At 37.9% G+C, this 15,452-nt stretch overlaps 2 protein-coding genes across 8 annotated transcripts in view; one reads left to right on the forward strand and one right to left on the reverse strand.

The window, feature by feature from the left end:
* Positions 1-602: 602 nt before the first annotated feature.
* On the reverse strand, positions 603-12,217 carry LOC148359590 (transmembrane O-methyltransferase homolog). 4 transcript variants are annotated; one of them, XM_088344864.1, is made up of 5 exons: positions 12,127-12,189; positions 9,596-9,686; positions 6,783-7,055; positions 4,513-4,709; positions 603-1,806 (listed from the first exon to the last, which is right to left on the reverse strand). In XM_088344864.1, the coding sequence occupies exons 3-5, from the start codon at positions 7,021-7,023 to the stop codon at positions 1,489-1,491; spliced, it is 756 nt and encodes a 251-aa protein (XP_088200990.1). In that variant the 5' UTR covers positions 7,024-7,055; positions 9,596-9,686; positions 12,127-12,189; the 3' UTR covers positions 603-1,488. The 4 variants fall into 4 exon arrangements, with proteins under 4 accessions (XP_088200990.1, XP_088200989.1, XP_088200988.1 ...); XM_088344863.1 differs by lacking the exon at positions 12,127-12,189 and adding an exon at positions 11,425-11,679; XM_088344862.1 differs by lacking the exon at positions 9,596-9,686 and having other exon boundaries at positions 12,127-12,217.
* Positions 11,645-15,452, forward strand: part of LOC148359591 (LIM and calponin homology domains-containing protein 1-like) — a 74,399-nt gene continuing 70,591 nt past the window's right edge. For 2 of the 4 annotated variants that reach the window (XM_088344854.1, XM_088344855.1), the window contains exon 1: positions 11,647-12,163. In XM_088344854.1, coding sequence (XP_088200980.1) covers positions 12,074-12,163 — 90 coding nt within the window. In that variant the 5' untranslated portion in view covers positions 11,647-12,073. Of the gene's footprint in view, positions 12,164-15,452 lie in introns of all 4 variants that reach the window. The other 2 variants (XM_088344856.1, XM_088344857.1) reach the window with 2 other exon arrangements.

Genomic DNA, 15,452 nt, shown 5'->3' on the forward strand with positions numbered 1-15,452 from the left:
ATATTTTGTCACCATTATGAGGATGCAATTGGAAAAAAATGGGGTAAAAAAGATATTTGTATCCTCCTCTGCCTTTTGCTGCTCGGGTTTTTGTCAGTCCATAGCATTTTATTGACATAATGGCTTTTACAGAAACTCTAAATTAGATTTTTGCGTACCTACATTACAGGTTTGTCAAGCTAAATTTGTTGTCATCTGTATGAGGTATATAGACTCGGAGTAGTTAAGAGCTCAAGAAACGATGTGATCAGAAATCTATAAAGTGAAAACAAAGCCTGATTGATGAGACCAAAATATTTGTTTCAAATACAAATATTTTCACATATAACTTTTAAAGAAACACTGTGTCTTATTCTACCATTTCTTTGAGTAAATTGCTTTCCATTAAATGTTTTTATTTTAGAATCCAATTCGGCGAGCATGTAGTGCTCACGGTTTCCCACCCAAATTATGTCAACATAACCTCCACATTTTCTCTCGCAATTATCAAAAAGGAAGCAATACTCTAAACATATTTTGATTTTAACTTGGAGTAAACAATTGTTCAGTTCTTTGGTATGATTGATCAGTACAGAACTAAAATAGTAGACACACAACTAATGCACGTATTTGATTCTAACTACATTTATTTACATAACAAAGGAGAATTGAATCACAAAAGAATAGAAGAATGTTGACAATCCCTCGCAGTCTTAGAAAGCGGGAAGGTGGGAAGAAATTCTGTACCAATAATGAAATTATTGATTTTTAAACTTGGTTAAAACAATCAACTTATCTGGCCGACCGGGAATTATGTCATAACATGCCAGAAATGTAGTAATATTTGCCCTTGCACCAAAAACAGTTGTGAAATATTTTCTTGGTTTACCACACGAAAACCAAAAGGTAACTTGTTGAAAGAGTTTGTTGAGAAGGATGGCAGACCAGAAGAAGCTGACCTTCTGCTTTCAGGTCTGGGCTGCATGGAGTCTTGGCCTTCTGAAAAAAAACAAAGACCAGCCTGTGCTCTCCCAAGCTGTTTTAGGGGGTTGCTGTAGCAGCAAGCTGATAGACAATCATGTTGGCTCCCTCCAGGTGGGCCTCATGGTATGTAAAACAAATACAATTTTCTCAACCTATGAGTATTTAAAAAGGTGTTAATAATACAAAATGTCCTTTTTAACATATTCACGCAAGCCAATCATGAGCTCTACCTATTAGGTAACTATCAATCAGCTGCTTATTCGGGTGTAAAACAATGCAAATGCTAGATGCAAAACCATTAGGATAATACAGGTTTAGCTACAGTTCTTGTGAGACTCGTCTTTAACATATACAAACTGGCGTCTACAAATGTTAATTCCTCCAATTTTCATTTCAAATAACCGTATTTTCTGGTCCATAAGGTGTACCTATTTATAAGGCGGGCTTTCGAATTCCTGTCAAACTGCAGTTTTTCTTAGGTGCGCCTTAAATCCCGGAAGATACGGTAGGCCGGAAGAGGATGCATTAAGCCGGTCTGCGATATAAAACTTCCACCAATCCGTGAACCTGCGCCTTGAGGCGGAAACAATCGGCTCTTTCTTGACATAGTTTCTTTAGGTTCCTTAAAGTTTTGTGCCGCAGATTCCTAAAGATCAGAATGATGGTGCAGCCTGAAGGACAGAGCAGGTCATGCTTCTCCAGGGCAAGCAGATCCTTAAGGTACAGCCGAGGGTTGTGGTCCATGAACACCATGTGGAAAGTGTCGGTAGTCCTCGGACCCGTTCCCAGGTGGTTGCGCAATGTTGGGATGGCATCGCGTGATCGGCTTTTCACCACCTGGAACTACAAATGGTGGTCTTTTTTTTTAAACTTCAGTTAGCATTTCACTTTAATCCCTCAAACATATTCTTAATCAGAATTTTTTTTCCAATTAGTCAGAGAATGTGCAGTTTTCTTCCCCACAATTATGCAAATACGTTCCAAAATATTACGCATGCGGGGGTACTCGAGAAATGTTGTCTCAAAGTTGACGTTTCCTGGCTCGTTTGCTGTATAACTAGTACGTCAGTGAAGGAACACAACTTTCAAATGGTGAATCCAAATAACAAAACGTGAGGTTATCTCCGACTCAGCCATTGTAGCATTTTTCTTACCTAGATTCTATGGCTGATTATGACAAAACAATGTCCCTGACAGACATGTATAGAGAAACATAGTTAATTCCCCAGTTAGATATACAACCGTCTCAATTCACACCAGTGGTTGAGGTAGGAGACAAGGATGATGGCATACTTGACATTCGTAACAAAGATAAGGATTGATCTTTTCCTAAACGGGGTAGGTTGTGGTCATTGGTCTTTTTGACAATGACAATAACTATTCTGAATGTGAATCTGTTAGACATTTTTTGATATATTGTTTGATTTTTTTTTTTTACCATCTTTAATCCCTTTTTTCATAGAGGTAATTTAGCTATTTCTACATACTATAGCTATTTTACATACTATTTTTTTCTGATATATTGCTTGATTTTTGCCATTTTTTTAATAATCCTTTTTCTTAAAGGTAATTTAGCTATTTTTACACTAAAGGAAGACTGAGGGAATATATTTACGGTTTCAAAATATCAATGTTGCACTACAGATATCACATAATCCTTGTCTAGATGTATTATTTATTCTTTATTGGGCTGCATTTTTCAGTTTTTAGAGTACCAGCAATTCACGTTAGCACGAAACTGGTTTCAGTGACTGTGCAGGCATTGAGTTTCTACAAACTGTTTACAACAACAGTGGGGGTTGTCGTGTGTCAGTCTGAATAGGAAACGGGCAAGAATGCCTAGGCATTCACCACAAAAACTACCAAAACTTTGCTTAAGACAGTAATAACCTTTTAGACTGATTAACACGCAAGAATATGCAGTGGCGCCAACATAATTTTTTCATAAGGGTGGCCAGATGGGGGCACTTAAAATATTGGGGTGGCACACCAAAACTAAAAGCCAAAATTTCAGGTTGTTGAAGTAAGAAGGGCAGGGAACAACAATCAGAAAGATTTAAAGACACAGCTACTGATATACTTTGGTGTATTCTGTAATATTTGATGTTACTAATGCTTTAATCTGCATAGTCCATAACTGCCCAGTTTACATTTTGTAATCAACAATTCCGTTATATTGTGTTAAGTGCATATGTTGGGTATAAGGTGTACATTTTACAAATAAAAACAAATACTAGGTTGTGGCAGATACAAATAAAAGCAAGAATGGAGACTATGATACCTTAACTGGATATTTGGCAACATAATGTTAATGTGAGAAAAAATAAATGGTACTGAATGAACAAAACACAAGAACTTTCCAACAGGGATCAACAGATTGCGGGGGTGGCCACCCTTGGCCACCCTTTGGTGGCCCCACTAACAATTCAAAGCCAAGACCGTCTGACTTCAAAATTGACTGTTTATAACACATGTGTCAAACTCCCGGCCCGCGGGCCACGTTCGGCCTGCTGTGTGACAATATCCGGCCCGCAAGACCATTTTACATTACTGTTATTAATGGCCCGTCAATATGAACAACGCCGTCTCATCCGTGGATATCATATTCTGACGTTTTAGTCACTGTACCTATTCCTTCATATATGACGTATACTATACTATATACCAGGGGTCGGTAATCTTATGGCTCTTTCTATGACAAATTTAATTGCATGTAAATTTTCTCCATCTTGTTCAAAACCTAAGCCATTGATCCTGTTCAGATACACGCAAAGCCAAACCAAAGCTGAATTACAATGCAGTACTTTTCAGAATGTATTGGGCACGTTTTCACTACAATTTACAGTCAAGGTGTCACACAAAAAAAACTCGTTTTGGCTGTACGACGCTAAAGAATCCTTTATATAAAAGCTCACTATATAATCTGTGTTCAGTGTTCAGATACTTTTTGATGAACCCACGGATCAAATTGTAAATACGCCAAAACACCGGAAGAGAATTTAAAGTTATTTGATTGGGTGAGTGGGAGGGATGGGTGGAGCTATGCAAAAAGTGCAAGCACTCCCTCCCATCTCTCGCCCTACTCCGTCTGCGCCAAAGGTAAGCACATCAGGCTCCCTCTTCTCAGAATGTTGTGACATTTTTACTTTTGACAGAAAATATATTAAGGAGAGCAGAATCTTTTGGGATATCTAAGTTGTTTTTTTTTATATTTTAACATTAACATAGGAGCAAAGGAATTGGAATGTAATTTTAATGTTAAGTTGTTTAAGTTAAGTTCTAAGTTGTATAATTTAACAAGATATTTTTGTTTACAGCAAAATAATAAATACTGTATAAGTGATTTAAAGTTTAAATTTAATATTCTTGTCTGATTTTATTCATATTTATGTTCCAAAAACATTCAGTTTAATTGTGTTGAATAAATGTTTATCCTGGTTGGCCCGCGACCTTAAGTGTGTTTTGAATATTAGCCCCTTGTGCAATTGAGTGTGACATCCCTGGTCTGCAATATAAAGTTTGTGCAATGTCATTGAGAGGCTTCTCTACCTGAAGATCTTGGAAGCCTGCCACCAGGATGATCTCCTCGGCGAGGCGAGCCACCTTGGAGTCCTTCTCCACAGTGACAAGCCTACCATGAGGGGGCAGCAGACGCAGCAGGATTACTGAGCTGTAGCCGCAGTGCGTGCCCAGTTCCAGTACCCTCGAGGGGCGCATGCGCCTGCCCACCTCGTCCAAAGCGTGGCCTGAACAGACACAAGATTAAAAGGCGGACGTTTTTACGCCAACATTTGAATGTTTTAATGATTCTCTGATTTTCTTTTTTATTCTCTGAAGATACATTCGATTTAACGTGTTTTTGTTGGCTGATATTTTGGTGCCTATTTGTGCGACCCAAAACATTGAAAATGTCTTATATTGTAATGTCGAGACAAATCTTTAACGCTTAAAAGTTATTTTAACTTGACTTACTTGAAGTCAAACAGAAATTAAAAGGACAGTGGTTATTATTCGACGACCCCTAAACAGCACAAGGAAGAATACAAACTACGGACACTCAAAGTGACTAAAAGGCACCATATACTTCTCACTATTTGCCCAGCCTTGTTGAGGTTTTTCAGTAACAGTAGCAGCTAGATGGCGGACAATTATGTTAGAACCCATTTATGTAAGGTGAGGCTCATGTTATTTTAAATACAGTGGAACCTCGGTTCTCGACCATAATCTGTTCCAGAACCCTGTTCGAAAACCGATTTGTTCGATCACTGAAATCATTTTTCCCATTAAAAATAATGTAAATCGTTTTAATCCGTTCCAACACCCTGAATGTTTACCTTGAATGTTTAACGTAAACATAAAGCTAACCCAGGCAAATCGTACGTTCGCGTTATCGTAATCTTCCGTACGAAAGATTATGCTAACATGAACGTGTAAAAATAAAAAATCAGGTCGTTTACAAGTCATTTAGCACCCGTGTCTCCAGAACAAGTGGTGAGCGGTTCATTGGAAAGGAGGCTCCGTTCCAACACCCTGAATGTTGGGCTCTGTTCCAACACCCTGAATGTTTACCTTGAATGTTTAACGTAAACATAGAGCCAACCCAGGCTAATCGTACGTTCGCATTATCGTCATCTTCCGTACGAAAGATTACGCTAACATGAACCTGTAAAAATAAAAAAGGGCTAAAACACTTTGTACACCTATATTAAAAGCGAAAGCAAAACGAAGCACGTCCGCACGTGATAACAGTTGGTCACGAAAAGAGCGATCTACACCCGTACGCCGCTCAGCATCGCACCCTAGCGTACACACTCACGCATTACCGGCCTTCGAACTCCGATTTTTTGACCGAACAGTGAATCAAGAATTTCTCGAAATTTTTGGTCGGACTCTGATTTGTTCGAAATGAGAGGTTCCACTGTAAATGGTAATTTATTGACAAGTGATTTTGAAAACGAAAAAAGCACTATAGGTCATATATTTTTGCTTTTTGTTTGGTCAATATATATTTTTTTTACCACTAGGAGGCCCTAAATAATACACACCGTAGCTCTCGGTTTTAAAAAGGTTGGCGACCCATGCTTTAAAGATTTAACTTGGGAGTTAAAGACTATAATATAACTAATAAGATAGTTTGAGGTGTACTTCAAAAGTTCAAAGTTCAATATCTTCTCGATTAAGTAGTGTTAAAAATGCCCAACCGAGCTCAAAGAGCCCTTACGCTTTATTTTCCATTGCACTTTTCTGTTCTTATCTTACTTTCATCAGGCCTGCTCGGCGTGGAACAAACCTTCAAAAAGATGAACAAAGAAGAGTTTATTCAAGTGCGTCTTAGAAATGCACGCAAATCATGATGAATTGACTGCATTTGTAAAGCGCTTTTAGTCACTGAAGACTTCGAAAGCACTTCACATTTTACCCATTCACACGTACATTCACACACCAACAGCCAAGGCAGCAATACAAGGCACCTGCATGCACCAAAAGCAATACCTAGAAAAAAGCTTCAATCTGTAACAAAACTGAAAGATATTTTTCTTTGTAAATCAAAAAACGGGTTTTAAAATACATATATTCCAAAAACATGCATTTCAGGTGAATAGGCTGGTCCAAATTGTCCCTAGGTGTGAATGAGCGAGTGAGTTGTCTGTCCCCGTGTGCCTTGCGATTGGCTGGCAACCAGTTCAGGGTGTCCCCTGCCCACTGCCCGATGATTGCTGGGATGGGCTCCAGCACCCCAGCGACCCTACTGAGGATAAGCAGTGTAGCTAATGAGATGAGAGAGATGAGATGAGATATTTTATTTTCAATACACTGACCAAGCTGTGGGCCGATGGCAGGCGTGGGTTGTGTTTGTGCGTAGATCTCAAATGTTGCCAGAACGCTGGTAGGGTTGCCGTGGATGCAGTTGTTGAAGACAAATGCATGCAGTCTGGTGGCGTTGGTTTGTCCCCGGAGGAGCCACATAAACGCACCGCTACACCATTGAGCGGCCCTAATGCCAGCCATCATCAGGCTAGGAAACAGCGGCACTGAAGACGCTACCATTGAAGAAGCCATTTTGATGTTCCTTTTTTTCAATTTCCCAAAACCTGCACAGGCAGATACAATACAGCAACATTATTACAACAGATCATTACTGTAGTTCATTTATAAAGTTGTGAAAGTTTTCACGTGTGTCTGTATCACAGATTTATACTGCCACCTGGTGGCCAAGTCGTACAAAAAATAAGTCAAGATGACCTTATTAATAATGCACCAACTCTATTCATGGTAATTTTACGGCTTTTGAGTGTAAGTTAAAAACATTAAGTTTGCAGTGATTTCAAAAATGAATAAATAAAGCTAGTAATTAACCATGGTTGTATAAAGTGCAAATATGTAATGACAGTATAGGAGAATATTCTTACTGTGACAATGTGTAATGTTTAGGGCCTACTAGTGGGACAAAAAAACGTTCATCCAGTTAAGAAAAACATAGATTTGTATACCAGGCAAAAATACATGAACTATCATATTAATCAATGTAATTTCTTTATTAAAAAAATCATAGGTCGAGAAATCTGAATTTCTTTTTCACCGTGGAATCCCTTCTTAGATTGGCGCCATGTTCTTCCAGCATCCTGCCACTACACTTTGCCGTGTATCACTGGCTCGCACTCGTACGGGACAACACAGTGCCATCTAGTGGTCAAATATTACACATTGGGGCTTTAACATTTTAACATTTATTCATTTTGCGAACTGCTTATCCTCACCAGGGCCAAAGGGGTGCTGGGGCCCATCCCAGCTGACATCAGGCAATATGCTGTGACAGCCAATAACAGACTTTAACATTAAACATTTCTCTCTTTCAAAAATAAACACCCCAAAAAATTACGGCTTCATAAAGTTAGGATGAAAATAAATAATTTTAATTTTTGTTTATTCAGAAGTCTTTTAAACAGTCAAAACAAAAAGTATTTTGTCAAGCAGAATTCTATAATTTAAAATTTCTGCTCCTTACCCAAACATGCCATCCATCCATTATCTGCACCAAAGGGGTGCTGGAGCCTATCCCAGCTATTTTCGAGCAGTGGGCAGGGGACACCCTGAACTGGTTGCCAGCCAATCGCAGGGCACACAGACACAGATAAATCACTGGCTCATTCACACCTAAGGACAATTTGGGCCGGCCACTAAACCTGAGGCAACTGGAGAGTCCGGAGGAAACCCACGCAAGCATGAGGAGAACATACAAACTCCACACAGGAAGGTTGGATCTCATGAAGCCAGAACTGTGTCGCACACGCACTAACCACTGCTCCGCCATGCTGCCCTACCCAAACATGCAAACTGAACAATTTATTGTTAATTAGTTAATGTAAGGCTTCTTCTGTCAACGGTAAATGGATTTAAATACATTCAAACTGCATCAGAGCAAGGAAAGTGAATGTGCATGTTTTTAAATTGATGCCAACACTCATATTACTTTTATTTTACATTCATTCAAAATACAAGTCACTAGGTTTAGCTCATTGGCACCATATGAGGGAGAAAGTAACACAATTTGATGCTTAATGAGCTCACAAGATCAAGCCATGTTTATTTGTATAGCCCTTAATCACAAGAGTTTCAAAGGGCTGCACAGACCACAGGTTATTGCAAACCACAGACTGTTATTACACCATCCCCTGATCAAACTTGTTCAAAAAAATATTTACATTTAGATTAATTTATAATCTAAAGAGAAACTAATTTTTGACCACTACATGTTCTCTATTGTGTAGTACAGCCACAAAAAAAATGGCTATAAAAAGGAACAAAAATATCTCACCTTCAGGAGAAATTTTCCGTTTTGAGGTCAAAAAGGATGACCTACGTGAATTATATACAGTAGATCTTAGGAAAAAACATTGATGTGGGGAAGGGGTATTGTGAGATTTCCCAGAGAGAATCGGGGATTAGAGGCTCTGAATTAAAATTGTGCAGTTCCCACGGACAGGAGTACTATATTTATTCATGTGTAACGTTCATTAGATTAAATTTGATTATGACATTGTAGTCACAGTGCCAAATACTGATGTCAGGGACTGAATAAAACTGAAAGTTGTGCTGAAAGAGGAAAACAACACTGGTGCATTTGATGACGAGTCGGCTTATGAAGAACATAATAAATACATAGAAGTTATGTTGGTTTTGTGTACATAGTTGCTAATTAATTATTTGTATCATGGCCTCATGATTTCAATGACCAATTTTCCTGCCTGTACAAAGCAAAGGAAAGAAAATAAACTTGTCAAAAATAACCAAACCAAACCATTTTTATTCCTTTTTTTGCCCAGATTTCACAAAATTATGGTATTTCGGGGACCCGTACAGCAAGATAGCAGACAATTTATGTCAGCTTATGTTAAAAATACAAATATCTCAACCTATGATTGTTTTCAAAAAAATGACAATTCAGGTATTTCTGCTCAAGATACATCAGTTACATTTTTTGAATGAAGGAAGTTCATTTTTACCCCTAGTAGGTGCTAAAAATACATAGAGAGAGAGGGGGGGAGGCATGTATGGTGTCATGACACAGATAAAACATCTGATTAGCAAATACAGTAAACCACAAACACACCAACATTCACAAGTCAGCCACCTGAGTTCTTCAGTTGCTGGTATCCAGGACCCCTTGTGTAAAACAAGTATTGAACACCTCAGAGACACATCATTGCATGCACCTGTGCACACTGTGAAATAATCGATATTTATGCACTCATGCACAGCATTTTGAAAATTATAATTACAAAACACGAACATAGAAATGCCAATTTTTGTGGTTGTATTTTGCACACTGCGCTGGACGGCAGTGTGGCAATATTAAGTTAGCAGAAATAAGTCGAACATGCCCGGAAAATCCCTCCCTCGAAATTGTCGTCCCTAAACTATCATTGAACGTTTTCTACTCACTCAGTACTCACCCAGTTCGAAGTTTGCGATGTATTTGCATATTGAGAAAAAATACATACAAATATGAAATAGAGTTATCGTCTCAGGTGGAAAAAGACCTTCTTAACCCCTTCATTGTAATGTTTTCTAAACAGTAGGAGGCGCTGAGTGTGCTCTGCCAATTGTATTTGTATGTACCGGTATTATTTAATTGTATTATTCATTAGTTGGTCTCTCTGTTGTTAGTTATTTTGAACACGTTTTCCCTTTTACACACTAACCAACCGAGGAGCCAGGAATCAAACCTGCAACATCTTGATCCCTAGACTAGCTCTTTGCCTTTCTGAGCCAATGCTAGGATATTTAAAACAGATAAAAGTCTCACAGGACCTTTAGAATGTGGAGAAACTTTGGCATCTTGAGGGGTTTAGTACAGTCTTCTCCTATTCTCCTTGTAAGCTCAAAATGAATTAATGTCTTCCCTCCTCATTATGAATGTCTACTAAACTACAAATGTGTCATTAACCATGAACTACTTTTAGATTTAAGCTGAAAATACATATGGTAGGGCTGCAACCAATGCTAAACTTAAAATACATATCCTATGGATGTTACTACGTGCCAAACTTTCAACATTAAAAAAATCGTAATTTTTATTATGCACTCTACTTTTTACTAGAGAAACACAATCAGTCTCCAAAATATTAAAGAAACATCATGTGCTTGTTTAAAACGGGAAGTGGCGAGCATATACCAAAATGAAAATCTAATGCCATCATTGGAGCGGTTTATTGATGCATAAATACTTAGTCTTGCTTTAAAATAAAGCAGCCTTAGACTAAAATACTAGTCTTGAGTCAAACATATTTTGTTTGAATTTCAATAAATGCTGGAGTTTTTGTATTTTTATCAATAGTGGGCGTTTTAAAGCAGCCAAAAGTGGTAGTCTATGGGTAAAGTGGTAGTGTTGGGATGTATTCATGCAATATTTTTAAACTTCAACTTATAAAATGAATTTTCTGGTCCCAACTAATGCTAAACTTAGAATACACATTGTAGTGCTGCAATCAATGTTTAAACGTGCTGAACGGAAATGGAAACATCTGACAAAAATCTTGGGGTTGGGTTAGGGTTTGGACTGTATTTGAAGCAGGCCGTTTCTTACTTCCATTTTCATGCTACACTAACAAAAAACTGCATTAACAAGCATAAAGTCAATCTTCACCCCAACCTTCTTTCCTCTAGCCTGATAAGCTTTGCTAAAAGTAAGATCAAAGCAAATAGGGATAGGGAAAAAGAGGCCTCTTTTAACAAAGTTGGGTATTGTTAAGACAGTAGAGAATATTCTACTTTCAACTTTTTAAGGACACCTCAAACAACGAACCACACCTTTAAAGAAAATACATATTACCAAAGCTGCTAAGGGGTATGATAAGTAAATACTGCAATAAACCGGAAACATAAAATGAAATTAAAAAATGTAAAAACAACAAAAAAAACCGCTTGGTTCAACTATCCCTGCCCTTAATGCTTACTCACCAATGAAAGCGAGTCCTTTTGATCACGTGAATTGAGCGATTGGTAAATAATATATTTTCCGAAGTAAATTTTATTCTAAACTAAATAATAAAAATATACAATCACATTTGTTTTTCAAACAAAAAAAAAATATAAAACAAAATAAAAATAAAAACACCCAGGGACAACTTTCACTGTGCCAATCAGGTTGAAGGAAACCGAGCTGCGGTAAACTAGGCACGGGTGCAAAAGCTAGCGTATCGAGGCGGGTTTGTTCAAAAGTCCCCTAGCTTTTCATCTTCGACGACATTTTACAAAGACCTTATCCAGGTGTTCACGAATTCTCTAAAACGTCACGCCACCAAAAGGTCGAATCATAAAATGGCCACCCGCGTGTTGCTTTATTTTGTATTGTATTAGTGCGCAGCCCAAGCGGAAGCAGTTAAAGGACTCAAGCGAGCTTTACGCTAACTTTCCTCTTCTGCACCTCCTCCCACCTCTTTTCCTCCTCCGCAGCCCGACTGACGTCCAGCCAGTCTCCGTGGAGCTCAACTGGAGAGGAGCCACAGCTGTCCCGCGACACAACTGCCGGAGGCTGAAGAATTTTGGACTAAAGACGCTAGCTCCAATACATTGTATTTTATGACAAGAGTGCCAGCTACGCTTGGGTATGGCGACAGAGGTAGTACACGGCGGTCGGTCGCATCAGCATCTGCCTCTCACCGTTGCAGCTTTCCGGGAGGCGCAGAGATGGATCGAGGTAAGATGCCAGTTATTCACAACAAGTGTATTTTCGTGTATATTTAATTTGACCTTCTGGCTGATTTTGCCATCTTGCGACATCATCCCCTCGTCACCTGTTGAAAGGTGACGTACGCTGACGTCGGTTAAAAAATAAAAGTAGTACATTTCCTCAACATGAAATAATATATTTTGCATTCAAAATAACGTATATGTTTAGTGGAACACCGATTTAATTTGTTACATGATTGGCAACAGGTGGAAACATTGGTCGATTGCCCCTCTCGCAGAACTTGAACTTTATAAATAGAAAAAGGGACAGTAAATGGTAAATGGTAAATGGTCTGCTTTTATATGACGCCTTTCAAGTCAATGAAGACCTCCCAAAGCGCTTTACAATGTGCTTCACACTTACCCATTCACACACACACACACTCACACCCCAATAGCGGCCATGCAGCCATGCAAGGTGCGGACCTGCTTATTGGGGGCATTGGGGATTCAGTTTCTTGCCCAAGGACACATATAACACTGAGGAGCCAGGAATCGAACCTGCGATCTCTTGATCCCAAGACGAGCACTCTACCTCCTGACAGTCTGTGTTGTTTGACCACCAGATGTCACTGCATTGTGTAGTGCAACTGAAAATGAGTCCTCAAAGCTCAAGGAAGTATACAAACTCAAATAAAATCTGCCAGATTTAACCCCTATTCAGTGCTGTGCAAAAAGTCAAGTCATGTTTATTTGTACAGCCCTTAATCACAAGGAGTCTCAAAGGGCTGCACAGACCACATATATTTGCAAACAACAGACTGGTATTACAACGTCCCCTGATCTAAAACCAACATGAGGGCAAGGAAAACCTCAACATGAGGAAAATGAAAACACTTTGGGAAGGGACTGTACATGAGGCAATCCCCTTTCCTGGATGACCAGGCTGCAATGGATGTTGCAATAACAAACAATACACAGATGGTGTCAACATGAAATATAGATCATTCGTAAGCTAGAAGGTTACCTGACTTGTATTTGTTGATTGAATAAAAAACTTCAAAAGTCACCCACCAAAGCCCAAATGGGCATAAAGCTGCAAATATCAGTGTTGGTGTCTTCCGAGTCCAAGGCTCCAGTTTATTTGTGATGCTGCACTCATGGCCAGAGGTACCAATCATGAAGAAAGTGGCAATCTATTCAATGCACATTCGATCCTATCAGCAATTTCATTAAAAGGACACACATTCTTGACCACAAGATGTTTCTGTATTATGTAGTGAATCTCAAAACAACTTCTAAAAGCACGAGGAAGAATACAAACTAGAGACACCCAAAGTGACCAATTTTCTTTCTTTTTTGCCCAGTTTTTCGCAAGGTTTTTGTTTTTTTTGGGTATCCGTAGCAGTAGGATTGCAGACAATCATGTACATGAGGCTCTTGTTATGTAAGATCAATAGAAATGTTTTCAACCTTCGAGGTTTAAAAAAAAATGCACGTTCACTTTTATCTTTGCATATTATTTAAAACAATATATATATTTTTTTAATGAATGGGTTTTTTTAACCACTAGGAGGCTCAAAATACGCACTGTAAATAAATAAAATTAATAAATACAAATTCAGCAATTTACCAGATGTCTCGATGATAGAAAACCAATTATCTTTTTGTTGAATCAAACATTTCGTTGATGTCGGTGCCAAAATGCGTTGGTCAAATTATTATTATGTTTAAACAATCCTCTAACTTGCTTGGGTCATTATTGGAAATATATAAAAATCGAATTTATTTTTGCTTATTTTCTAACACTGTATACCAAAACTGTAACTATATTATCCCACATCTATGTTTTTTACTCAGATATATATTCTTAAGATTACGTTTTGAAACAGATGGATTTAAATTAAATACATTCATTTTACCCAACTAAGAAAATGATTAATATTTTTATCAATTATTAAAATAATAGGTTCTCTGAGCCATAGCCTCAAAGGGACAATGTTTATCAATTAGCACCTCTAACACTGTTAGTTTATTTATTTTTTGCTTTTTATTTAAATTCTCACATAAATGTGCGAGGTATTTGCAGGTAAAATAATATCCATATATTTTACATAGCATGAGCCTCACCAATATGTATCAGACATACTGTAATTGTCGACAATCTTGCTGCTTCATGTACACAAAAACACAAAAACCTCACTAACAGCTTGGCGAGAAGAGAAGAAAAATGGGGCTGTTTTGTCAGTTTGAGTCTCCATAGTTCGTATTCTTCCCTGTGCTTTTCAGCACTTGTTTCAATATGAACGACATAGCGACATCTACACCAGGAGTCTCCAACGTGGTGCCTGCGTGCAACAGGGTGCCCACTATGGACGGCTGAGCTGCCCGTGGACCTATTCTGATATCTCACCAGTTCTAGTAAAAAAAAAAATAGTGGTTGACTGATTCCATTTTACCCTACTTCCAATAAATCACCAAGTGATAACATAGTAACAATTTAGTAGTAGCATAAGTTGTTATTTTTAGAAATGCATTTCAAATTGGGTGCCCTTTACGTTAAAAAAAAGTAGGTATGACACCCCTGATCTACACACAGTCCCTTTAAGTTGACGTAATTATTTTTTGTTGGTCCTTTTTAACCTGCATGTTGCAATGCTGCTTGCATAAGTGCTATACAATAAAAACGGACTTTCGATTGCTTAGAATTGTAATTTCAGTTATTTCGTCCATTAGGTTCCAATATTTTAACACTAAGGCCCCAGTGTGTAATATTTCACCACTAGATGGCACTTATTGTCTAATGAGAATGAAAACCAGTGCCACAGCAAGAAACAAGATGGCGGACAAATGTGGCAGCGACCTTTCGTATGGATTCCATTATGTAAAAGAAATTTTAAAAATTTGACCTATGAGTTTTTATATAAATTTACTCTTATAAGATAGTTTATCTTTTTGTGCCTAGTAGTCATATATATATATATATATATATATATATATACTTATTTTATTTTTTAAACTGAATGAAGGTGTTTTTTGTGTGTGTTATTTACCACTGGTAGGCACTGAATATTACACACACTGTCCTTTTAACATTTATTTTGTAAAAAAATAGTGACATTAATATTTTTTTTCCGTGAAGGTGTTTGGAATTTACTGTTTGCCGATTACAAAAAATGGACGCTTTTATATTTAAATGTTGGTGTCAATATTACGTTTCATACTCATACAGTGTTAGGCTTGTTACTTTAAAAAAAGCTATTTGTTTTAGTTACTTTTTGGAAGAAGTGATGAGTATGCCTAATGCCCTCAATAAG

Source organism: Urocampus carinirostris, chromosome 9 (genome assembly GCF_059441175.1).
Source record: "Urocampus carinirostris isolate Australia breed hairy pipefish chromosome 9, RoL_Ucar_1.0, whole genome shotgun sequence".
Taxonomy (NCBI): Eukaryota; Metazoa; Chordata; class Actinopteri; order Syngnathiformes; family Syngnathidae; genus Urocampus; species Urocampus carinirostris.

Excerpts from the sequence above, each read along its gene's own strand:
- LOC148359590 (XM_088344862.1), bottom strand. The coding sequence starts at position 7,023 with ATGGCTTCTTCAATGGTAGCGTCTTCAGTGCCGCTGTTTCCTAGCCTG. Across the intron at positions 4,710-6,782 it reads TGCCATCGGCCCACAGCTTG|GCCACGCTTTGGACGAGGTG; the intron begins GTCAGTGTATTG and ends GTGTCTGTTCAG. Across the intron at positions 1,807-4,512 it reads CAGGCTTCCAAGATCTTCAG|TTCCAGGTGGTGAAAAGCCG; the intron begins GTAGAGAAGCCT and ends CACCATTTGTAG.